Here is a 12,372-nt window from a genome sequence, read left to right as displayed (position 1 = left end):
TGATCAAAACCTGCATACCACTTATTTATCCCAAAAAAACATGCCTTATGGATTTATTTTATTACTCTGCTTTTAGAGAATGTAGCAATTTCCTGTAATACTTTTAAAAATAAACTTTCTATGACCTGTTTGGTACAGAAAACAGCAAAATCTTGATTACTTAGAACTCAGCTAAACCATTTATATTCTGTAATTTGTTTTAGAAGATATGAGCTCACAGGAAAATTAAGTTTGAGTTAGGTATTTAGTCAGAAGATCACTTGTGAAGGGAATATTTTGTTTCAGTATTCCTAACCTACTGTATCTAGATAATCCTAAACTAGATATTTCAGCAGTGTTTCAGTGGACCTCTAATATCATCTTTATCAATGAAAATCTGTATTCTATATTCTTTGCTGAATTAGGAACGACCAGTATATTAGTGTAGTTTAAGAACAAGGGCCTAAGGAAACACAAAAACTTTTTTGATAGTAGTTAACCAGAGGAATTAGCTAACAAGTGCATATAGTTCATTCTGCTGGTTAAATATGGTTTTATGATAGGTAATATGTTTTGATCAAAATACTAATCAAAATGCAGAATTTTGTGGTTTAATAAGATAGTATTAAGAGCATAGTAAGTTGTTGTATTTTTTTTAAATCACTTTATTATAATTACCTGAATATGTCTTGATAAGAGTATAAATGCCTACATGAGTCTTCCTCAGATTTTAAAGACAGATGTGATCATTCAAAACTTACTGACTGGGCTTCCCTGGTGGCGCAGTGGTTGAGAGTCCGCCTGCCGATGCAGGGGACACGGGTTCGTGCCCCAGTCCGGGAAGATCCCACATGCCGCGGAGTGGCTGGGCCCGTGAGCTATGGCCGCTGAGCCTGTGCGTTCGGAGCCTGTGCTCCGCAACGGGAGAGGCCACAACAGTGAGAGGCCCACGTACCGCAAAAACAAAAAAACAAAACAAAAGAAACTTGCTGACTTTGACATCAGCTTAGTAGGATAAGCAAATTACCACCAAATTGACAGTCTTATTTTCTTTCAGTGATTGCACACATCTGAATAATTAAAATCAGAATGTTTCAGGTGTTTGACAAAGACTGTTGCCTATTGGATTAATTCTTTAATTTATTCATTATCTACCATTCATGTTCAAATACCATGGTCTGGACTGGTGAATCTTATTCTGTGGCCATGAAGGACAGGACAGGGAGGAATCCATGTGTGAACTAAGCATTTCTGTAGACTGAATTGATAGTTTCTTGAGTAAATATGTACCAGTGTTACTCAGTTATATATAGAGGATGGAAGAATTACATGTTAATGTTTCATTAACATTATTATGGAGCATTTCACAACATAAAAATAAAATAGTATAATGACCCTCATATATCCATAGTTTCATCTGTACCCCTATCCACCTCCCCCATCCAGTGTTATTTTGAAGCAAATCCCAGACTTCTTATTTCATCTGTATATATTTTAGTATATATCTCTAAAAGAGAAAGACACTTAAAAATATACAATCACTATCTATATATATACACACACAATCAGTATATATATATAACTGAATCACTTTGCTGTACACCAGAAACTCACACAATGTTGTAAATCAACCATACTTAAAAAAAAAAAATACAATCACTATACCAGTATCCCATCTAAAAGGAAAAAAGGAGAATAATGTAATTTTAAAATTCAGACTTTAAAAACATTGATGAATTTGTAATATCTTTTATAATATTTTCCCAATTAGTCGACATTAGCAAAAATAATATCATGAAGGATATGCAAATCTTTTAATATTAATGTGGAACCTTTGTATTCAGATTGAGAGTTGCTTGTCTGAGGCATTGTCTTTTTTCTGCATTTAATTGAGCCCTGTCTATAGACCTAAAAAGTATTTTTACATGAATACTAATTTAGGCTAGGGATATAAAATTAAGACACTTAAAGAAATATGTAATATAGCTGAACATAATTATATAATATACTGAATTCATGGTAGACGTGTTAAAAATGAAATCGTTCTATAAATATCAAAATAACTTCATCAGGGGGCAAAAAAACCATTTACATTTAGTCCAATTGATCAAGGCTTGGACTTCCTTTTATAGGTGTGATATTGGGAAAATCTGTTGAACTCAGAAAAGCTCCTGTTTTGCAGCCAAAATCTAGAGTGGTATTTATGTTCCTAAAAATTGTGCTCTTAACCCTTTGTCTGTCATGCTTGATGGAATTAGAGACTTGAGAGGAAAATTGTTCTTCGGGGAGGTTTTCAGTAGCAGGGGGTGGTTGGGAAGTTTAGCCCTGTTTAATAATTGGTCCAATCAGAAATGCATAACACGGCATTCAAAGGCCAAAAGTTTAATCTGGTAAAAATATGGGACTGTGTGGTATGTAATGAGATTAATGAAATAATAGATACCCAGCCACACTATCAAAATCCATCTCTGTCTGGCTGTGGTTTGGTGTTATCTGGTGGTAATTTTCTACTGACAGTTAAATGACCTGTGACTGGATTGAACTTCAGGACAGTGGCAGTGATTTCAAGAATCTCCCTTATTTGACATCCATTTTCTTGGCCTGACTGAGGAGATTTGGGATCTGAGAAGTCGGACTAGGGACTTGAGAACCGTTCTTTACCTCCCTCTTTCCTCAGACTGGATTGCTTGCTGTTTCTTGGCAGGGGCTGGGCCTCTCCATCTCATCACCCCATCCTGTCCCAGGAGAAAGTGATAAGTTTAACTTCTTCCACCAGGTAGAAGATAGGAGCCAGCTGTCTTAATATTTGTTATGCTGGTGTATATTGTTTCTGGGCTTTATTGCATTTGGAATACCAACTCTCTTAGAGCTTAAAAACAATCTCCCCATGTGCCAGGGATACTGGATATTTGTCTCTTCTGACTCTTGATCACAACAATAGGTACAGTTTTTAGCTCCCTCAAGTCATGGGATTGAACAAGTTCATGTAAGGCTCTTGAACCAGATTCTGAAAAATTATTGTAATTAAATGGCACATAATTCTGGACTTGAATATCATTGAAGGATGTGCTAATAATGCTTATCTTAACATTCTTCTCCATTCTTAGACTGAGGTTTTTGAAATTAATTCATTTCTACATAAATGCAAAAATGAAATTGAACCAAAATTATTAGTACTTGGCTTAGATTTACTTGTATTATGTACTTCTTACTAGTTTGCTTGAATCAAATCTGTTTTTCAAGTACCATATATTTATGGAGGAGACATCTTTCAAAAGATTCCCACAACAAAAGTATTCTAGTTTCTGTAGATTATTCGGTTAGAAATGATTCCCCTTCTGAGGAGTATTTATCACCTGCTGCAAAGGGAGAGCGAGCTACTATGTCTAAAACAAATCATCACACAGAAGCATTTTCTTTCTCTGTCTTACATATTTATTTAGGCAAGTTGCTCAATTTCTGAATGACACTTCCCTGCCCAAAACTCTCCAGTGATTTCTTTTATACTTAGAATAAAATCTGAACTTTTATCATGACCTAGAAGACTCCATATCCTCTGTCCCCTGCCTGCTTTCTGACCCTCTCATGAACTTTCCATTCTCCCATGAATCATAGTTATACTTGTCTTCTTTCTGTTCTTTTTATATATCACCATCCCTCCTGCCTCCTTTATGGTTGCTGAGTCCTCACTCAGCATGAAAAGCTCTTCCCTCAAATTTTCAGCTCTTGGCTCAAAAGCTATCTTCTTAGTAAAGGCCCTTTCCTTACCAAGCACCTAATGTAGTCCCCCGATGTACTTTTTTTGGACCTAACAGTTTACACTTCCTTACTCTGTTGTATAGACTTGTATGTTGCATTAATTAGCTGAAATTGGGTTTCTTTGTTGTTGGTGGGCTACTCCTGGACTCTGCAACTAAGACAGACTGTTTTTCAGTTCTCTCTGTCTCAGTTACCTCATAGGGTTGTCATCATGAAGACGAAATGAGTTATTATACGAAAGCACTTAAAACAATGCTGTGGACATAGTAACAGCATATGTTACCTGCTATTGTTAATATTATTATAATCATCATTATTGTTAGTGATTTTGTCTGTCTTCTTCATTTCTGTATCCTCAGTGTCAAAAATAATGCTTAGCATAAAAGGTACTCACTTAACATTTGTCCAGTGAATCAAAATGACTCTTTTCCTTCCTCCCTTCCTCCCGGCATCCCATTGGAGGTTAGGGCCTCAACATATAAATTTGGGGTGGAGGGTGGACACAAACATTCATTTGATAATGGATGATTAACTCAACAAACTTATTTTTTCCCTGAAGGATAAGTAGGAGGAAAAATATGGTTAAAATGCTGAAGCCGTAATGTGACAACACATTGGTGCTCTGTCCTTAATATGATAGCTTGATTATGTAAGCTTGAACCGAAATTTTTTCTTCCATGTTATAGACACCAAATTGGAATAGACATGTGATTAGACTGTAATGTGTTTTAAAAGATAGTATTGTGAACTATTTTATTTAAGTTTTGTGAACAAATCACCAAAGGATATTGCAGACATTCCTGAAATAATTTTGAGTATACTCCAGAAATAAACTCAAAACTAACCAAAATGTCAGTTCAGTGGAGAGCCACATTCTTTATTTTTTCAGTTTAGGTATTTCCAAACTGACTAGAACCTAATGAAATTGAAATTGGAAAGCACCAAATGATAGTCAAATTAGAATTTCTCAGTCTTACAGTGATTTTTCTGTTCAGTGTTTGCATAGCCATTGGTCATAAATGGTTTTCCAAATTTGGGCAAGACCCATTGAGCATTTGTACTCATATCTGTTAGTAAATAAATTTCAGTTTAGACTCAATTAAGCTATGGTGGTTTATGTCTTATTTTTTTTATGTGAGAAAGGAATAGCAATTTTTATTAAAAGCGTGAAAGTACTGCAGAATCGTAAATAACTATAATGATTAGGATAATGTGGTGTTCTAGTTAGCTGACTTTTATTTTTTAAGTCAACTATTATCCAAAAGGTGATTTTGTTTATTTGCTTAATTTCTTGTTTTGCAAAATTCTTTCCTATATATCTGACCACTTTCCTGACTCAGTAACATGTATTTTATAGATTTAAACCTTTTATTGATAAAAGTTCTACTAAGGCATCATTTATAAACAGCATAGTTTAGAGCAGCGGTTCTCAACCAGGGTTGATTCTACCTCCCTGGGGACATTTGGAGATACCTGGAGTAGTTTCTTATCGGCATGAATGGGGATGGGAGGGAGATGGTACTGGCTTCTAGTGGATAGGGGTCAGGGATGCTGCTCGACATCCTACAATGTACAGGACAGCCCGCCACCACAAAGAATTACTGAATACAATGTCAATAGTGTCAAGATTGAGGAATCCTGGTTTAGGATTAATAATGATTTTGCCAACATTGCGGAAGTTAAAAAAATATTTATCATAGGCAGTGAAGGTAATTCTAAAATATTTTGACAGGAACTCATAATTTTTTTGAACAAACATCTGTCCTCAAAATGATTACTTTGAGAAATATGATACTTATCTGAGCATGTGATGTCTGAAGTGTTGTTTTTTAAACATTAGTCCTGTTTCTTTTTAGTTATTGCCCAAATGTGTGTATTCTAGCTCTCCGTCACAGACACCTTTTGCATATTCATTGTAGACACAGCCCAAGACATAACAGATTATAGGAGTGATTCAGATGTGCTTCATGAGTTTATAAGTTATTTCTCTGGCAGCAAAGAAGATGATTTGAAGGGAGCAGAGGAAGCCTCAGTTAAACCAAAGCTTATGAACTAAATTTCAGTTTGTGCTGCCCAAGAGGAAGGCAGGTTATTTAAGATAAAGACAGTATAGACAGTATGTCCTTTCCTTAACTCTAGCTTTCTTTCCCTATCCTAAGTGTCAGCCCAGGCAGTGCAAACTTTTGTTTGGCGTAGCTGGTGATAGCTTTTCCCGTCTCCCACAGCCCTGAATTATAGACATTCTTACACCCACTTTCCTAGATCTTACTAGTATGTTTTCTCTTTAGCTCTTTGTGGGTTCCCTCCTCCAATATCTATCTACACTGTCAGAGATTATCTCTGGTAAGAGTGAGTTCCAGACTTTACATGAGAGTAAGAACCATCTGTGCTCAGGGAGGATGTTACCTGGAAAAGGGAGTGTGCCTTGGAGCCAAAGCTCAGGAGAAGGGCAATGCATGTCTCATCTAGAACTGTTGCCTCAAGCTGACTTCAAAATCAGTCAGATCTTTAAAAATCAACTTGTTAATGATTTTACACCATTGTGAATTAAAATTTATCTTGGAATTATTACTCACACTTTTAGCTTTAACTTCTACATTCAGGTTTTTTTGTTTGTTTCTTTGTGGTTTTTTTGGAAATTACTGGAATTTTATTTGCCTCAGGCTTATGACTTGCAACCAAAGACATTGTGCAAAGAAAGCAAAGATTAAGTACACTTGAGGGAGGAGACAATACACATGGGTAACACAGGAGATCAGGTTGACAAAGGAAGCCCCATTACACTATATAGATTGCAATATTCAATAGCGATTTCAACAAAACTTTTCTTTTAAATCAAGAGCAAAAAATTAAGCAATGTTTACAGTAGACATAAATCTTATACAATTCAAAAAGCGGTTTTTTTCAGATCATAGAGCATAAAATGGAAAAATGTCTATGTAGGTGAAGTCTAACTGCTGTACACTTATCGCCTATTAAAGTTGCTCATATGTACCACAGTGTAAAAAAAAAAACAATACCGAACAAATAAAAACCTTGAAAATTGCCTGATGAAAAATAAAATAACCAGTGGCTTTTAATGGCTTCTCCTGGTTATCAGTGCTACAAAAAGACAAAAATCTTCTCATCTGAACAGGTGATAAAACCAGGCACAATCAAACCGTTACCAAGACCCACCCATAGAAACATACTATCCACCCACATATTTTCCATCAAAAGCTTTTTTGTTTGTTTTAATCTTTGAGGCCCATTTGGTCACAATATGTTACAAAGATTTGTGTATGAGCGTGTGTTTCTTTACACCATGATATCATATGTTTGTCTGGCACTATCCTAAAGCTAGCTTATAGATGATAATGATATAGAATGTTTGTTTCTTTGTTTTTAAAGAAGATTTTCCTTTGGCTAGAAATGAAAGCTCTTGAACACATTTTTTTATTGTTGTTGCTTTCTTTATAGGTCCACTTCCCCAGCAGGACAGCATCATTCTCCTATATCTTCTAGACATCACTCATCTTCCTCACAATCAGGATCATCTATTCAAAGACATTCTCCTTCTCCTCGCCGAAAAAGAACTCCTTCACCATCTTATCAGAGGACAGTAACTCCACCTTTACGCCGCTCTGCTTCTCCCTATCCTTCACACTCTCTGTCTTCTCCTCAGAGAAAGCAGAGTCCCCCAAGACATCGGTCTCCAATGAGAGAAAAAGGGAGGCATGATCATGAACGCACTTCACAGTCTCATGATCGGCGTCATGAAAGGAGGGAAGGTAAATACTCTATTGTGGTTTTTTTTTTTAGAGTTCTTTAAGTGGATATTTTCTTTATTAAAAAAAATGGACTTTCAGATTTATTGTTAAAATAAGAGACAGAAGAGAACTGTGTTATATTACGTCTCTGTAACACATGGGTGATAGCTCTTGAGGGCAATAGGAGGTGCTTAAGGACACAGAAATGTAAGCTACTAAATAGATGTAAGTGGGCATTTATATGTATGCTAAGTTGGTCCTTTTCTTCAGTTATGATGTTTTACTTGAGTACTTCCAAGTTCTAGAAATTTGGGATGGTATGATTCTTAGAGCGTCAGTCTAACTGCTTAGCTAATTCTTCAAAAACAACAGAGGTGAAGGAAAGAAAAGCAGCAAACCAGGGAGCAGAGTTTGAACATATCAGAAATATTTTGACTAAGAGGTGAGGGCTGGGGGAATGTTCAGAAAGTCAGTGTGAACCAAGTGATCAATATTCTAGGTCTAACTCAACAAAGAAGTCAAGCAAAGCAGTTTTCCTTTCTAGATCCCTGAGAATTATGTTAACTTTGAATTTGCTATTCCCTGTTCACGCTGAGATGTTATTATCATCAAAACTTGGCAGTACAATCTAATAGCTCTCATCTCTTTCTGTATTTCTTATCTAAGCTTCTTGTCCTTATTTATTTAACTTAACAAGTCTTTTTCCTGACATTTCCTGAGTTAGTTTTTTAACATAATGAGTACTCAGGAAATACAATACTTGCTGACTTGCAACAACATTTGTTTAATGTGCATTTTTAAAGCATCGTACAGCATGCTTCTGCACCCCACACAAGACTGACAAAAAGTCACAATTTGAGTATCGTATAGCAGTCGCCTATGAAACATGTCGAAGTTAGTTTTTTCTCTTCCAATCAACAGTGCAAGTTATTTTATTCAAGAAATGATGGATGCATAGGTAGGGACTGGAGAGAGCACCTATTTTAAAGAATTATTCCTTGTGTACATGATTTTGGAACCAGATCAGCACAGCAGTGTTTATGGAACATTGGTAAGATGGGAAAATTCTCTTATACCTATCTATGAACAACTTGAGTTGACTGGGAATATAGTATATATTTCATGACTACTTACTGAATGAAAACTATTATTTCAAAACATAATTTATTAAACACACTAATGAAGGGGAAATTTAGCATGCAATTGAGTCTCATAGGAATGCTTTTTTGTAGTAAGAAGGGTTTGTGTTATAGGAGGAATCCTTTTAATAATAAACCATACATTTTTAGGTTCTTTGTGAGGAGGATGTTTCTTTAACCTTCCATACAAGAGATGTAGTAGGCGTTTATTCCTCTCTATTTAGAGGTCATTTTTTGAAATAAGAATAATTTTAGTGAAAGGATGGGGAGGTAGATAAAGAACAAAATATAGTAATTAGATGTATTCGTAAAGACAGCTGGGGGTATCATAAAAAGAGAATCTAATACTAAGTGAACAAATTTCTAGGCACATTTGGTATTGGAGGAGGACTGGAAGGGATGGATGTGCACAAAAAGAGATGGGAATGTTGTCAGATTCTTGCCTAGTGCTTCTATCCTTATATGGCATTTATGGATGTAGGCATATGGGCAAAGTTATTTTGCGGGGGAGATAAGTTATTGATGAGAATCTAGGGGGTCTTGTGGATACTGGGTGGAGAAAGTCTGGACCTAGCCATAGGTAAATTTATAATGTCCTCGACCAAGAGCTGCTACAGTTGCTTAAATAGCCTCAGATCTTGGGGCTGTTGCAGAGTGTAAGAACAATTTATGAAGGAATCTGATAAAAAGTACAGGGTTTGTTCTTTGAGGGTCTCTTGTTAATTCTTTCAGTTCATATCAGATTTATGCTGTAATCAATTTATACTTTTCTAGGCATCTCTAAAGAACAGTTTCTAATCTTTGCAAATTCCTATGATGTACGGGGCTGACTAAACCATTTAAGCTCTGGGCCTCTGTTCCTTCATTTATACAATGACAAGGTTGGATTAAGTAACTATTGAGGTTCATTCCAGCTTTTTTAAAACTGAAATTATTTTTTTAATTTTTCTATGAAATGTTAGAAAATGCCTTAAGTAGAAAAATCTTTAGAGACAGGAGTGTGATTTCATTAAATAGCTCAAAAAATAAATAAGAGAGGGGGGTGGGGGGGGAGAGAGAGAGAGAATATAACAGTATGTGTTTACCAGCCAGCATACTAATAGTAGGCTACTCTCAAGTGCTTAAGTACATTGGAGGTAGTCATGTGTGCTCTAGTCTGGCCTAATACTTGGTAGAGATGATTAAAATCACTTGTGCCTCTGGATCTAAAAGTGATTTCTAAAAAGCAGGCCATCATTGATAGATCAACTTAACTTGTTTCAGTTGTTTAAGATTTATAAGTATGGGTACGTTGATGTGAGAAGATCGTGTTCAAAGTTTATCCAATCAAGACAAATAATCCAGATGTTAATAAAATTATCTTTGGAATTTTAGCTTACAGATAGTTTTCTTTTTCTCATTTGCCCATGTTTTCTCCTTTTATTTTTTGTTAAGAGTATAAATTATACCATTGTATTAAAAGTTTTAAAGCTCTGTATTAAATACATCGTCTGGTTTCCTAAAATTTTGTGAAAGGAATTACAGTGTATTTCCAAAATTGTGTTACAGAGACTAGAGGAAAAAGGGATAGAGAAAAGGACACAAGAGAAGAACGAGAGTATGAACAGGAGCAGAGCTCTTCTAGAGACCACAGAGATGACAGAGAACCTCGAGATGGTCGGGATCGGAGAGATGCCAGAGATACTAGAGACCGAAGGGAACTAAGAGACTCCAGAGACATTCGGGACTCCAGGGAGATGCGAGATTACAGCAGAGATAACAAAGAGAGCCGTGATCCCAGAGATTCTCGGTCTACTCGTGATGCCCACGACTACAGGGACCGTGAAAATCGAGATGCTCATCGAAAGGAGGATGCATATCAGGAAGAATCCCGAAGTTATGGCAGAAACCATTTGAGAGAAGAAAGTTCTCGCACTGAAATAAGAAATGAGTCCAGAAATGAGTCTCGAAGTGAAATTAGGAATGATCGGATGGGCAGAAGTAGGGGAAGAGGTCCAGAGTTACCTGAAAAGGGTAAGGTTTTTGACTTGTCAGTGAACTGTATGTTGTATGTTCATAGAGAAATTATTAACCTCCTAAGATTTGTTTTCTAAAGATATTATTTCTGACGTTCATTATCACTTTGTCAAAGTAATTTTCAATTAATTGAGTTTGTGATTTCCCCTATAAGTTCCGAATAGGAATTATTAGCTACAGTAGCAGAAGATAGATGGGGCTTAGACCGCCTGACTTAGACCTCCTGTTTGAATTATGTCCAGTCATGCCTACCATCTTGTTTAATGTGGAACACTAAGAAAATTGCTATCAGGCAAAAAAGTAGCATCAAAAAGAAATAATTTCTAATAAACAGGTATATAGATAAAATGATCATTAAAATGGGATTAAATGGTGGGCTTTCAAAATTGGTGGTGTCAGAAATGACTGACTTGTGTGTTCATCGGTACTTGTGCTTGCTTCAGAGCCACCTCAGAACATCACACATCTGCATCTTGAGCCATTTTTCTCATCTTCCTCTAAAAAGCATTTGCCATCATCATTGTCATCAATAACTACCTACCTATATGTTTTTGACCATCTCCGAACTGCCTTAACTGAGTTAGCTTTGACCTCTCTCTTCCTCCACCCACTTCGCTCCCCTTCCCCAAAACACTGCTGCAGAATTCTGACCACTCTTACTCTTTCCATAGGCCTGTTGGTTTATCCTGGTCAGTATTACAGTTCCACATTAAGATGAAGGCCCCTCACCTTCTCCTCCATAGTTGTTTGGCTTTTCTTGGCCCTTTGCTTTTTCATATACATTTAAAAAATGAGTTGTCTTTTTTTTTTTAATTTCATGAAAAACTGTTGGATTTTTATTTCACGTACATTAAATTTATTGATTTGTAACTTCTTCTGTTAAGGTCTTGTACATGTTTTGTTCCTGTGTACCCTCTATTTTTGTTGCCATTGTAAATGGTACTTAAAAAAATTCTCTCTTTTTAATAATGCATTCACATGGTTCAGAATTTCAAAGCTGCAAAAGGATGTATAGTGAAAGCCTCCCTTCTATCCCTGACCTGGTTTCTTCTTTCGCCAATTTTGTATGTATCCATCTGAAGAATATTCTACACAAGCAGATGTATATGTCTATTCATTTTCTCCTCTGGTTTTCCAAATATAATTTAAAAAAATTTTTTATTAAAAAAACCCACACAACTATATACTCTATACCCTGCTGTTTTCACTTAAAAAATATCCTGGGGACTTCCCTGGTGGTGCAGTGGTTAAGAATCAGCCTGCCAATGCAGAGGACACAGGTGTGAGCCCTGGTCCAGGAAGATCCCACATGCCATGGAGCAACTAAGCCTGTGCACCACAACTACTGAGCCTGCGTTCTGGAACCCACGAGCCACAGCTGCTGAGCCCGTGTGCCACAACTTCTGAAGCCCGCACACCTAGATCCCGTGCTCTGCAACAAGAGAAGCCACTGCAGTGAGAAGCCCACGCACCACAACGAAGTGTAGCCCCCACTCGCCGCAACTAGAGAAAGCCTGTGTGCAGCAACAGAGACCCAACACAGCCAAAAATAAATAAATAAATAGATTTATTAAAAAAAATCTTGGAGATGGTTCTATATCACTCAACTTGGTAAATAGCCACCTCCTTTTGAAAGAGTGCATAGTGTATGTTGTAGGATATACCATAAAGTTAATAAATCCTATGTATTAGGTGTTCTAATCTTTTTTTTGTTTTTGAATACTGTTTTA

General features: G+C 36.4%; 1 protein-coding gene across 8 annotated transcripts in view; it reads left to right on the top strand.

Moving 5' to 3' along the window:
* The window catches only part of ZC3H13 (zinc finger CCCH-type containing 13), a 92,351-nt gene that overhangs the window by 48,156 nt on the left and 31,823 nt on the right, over positions 1–12,372 (top strand). For all 8 annotated transcript variants that reach the window (XM_089899536.1, XM_022574869.3, XM_022574867.3 and 5 more), the window contains 2 exons: positions 7,198–7,508; positions 10,175–10,639. In XM_089899536.1, the coding sequence (XP_089755662.1) occupies positions 7,198–7,508; positions 10,175–10,639 (776 nt within the window). The remainder of the gene's footprint in view (positions 1–7,197; positions 7,509–10,174; positions 10,640–12,372) is intronic.

The sequence above is a fragment of the Delphinapterus leucas genome, chromosome 18, assembly GCF_059928025.1.
Source record: "Delphinapterus leucas isolate spDelLeu-1000000601 "Yukka" chromosome 18, BTC_Dleu_Yukka2, whole genome shotgun sequence".
NCBI classification, from domain to species: Eukaryota; Metazoa; Chordata; class Mammalia; order Artiodactyla; family Monodontidae; genus Delphinapterus; species Delphinapterus leucas.
Note: the sequence above shows the minus strand (reverse complement) of the source record. Positions and strands in the feature narration are given on the sequence as shown.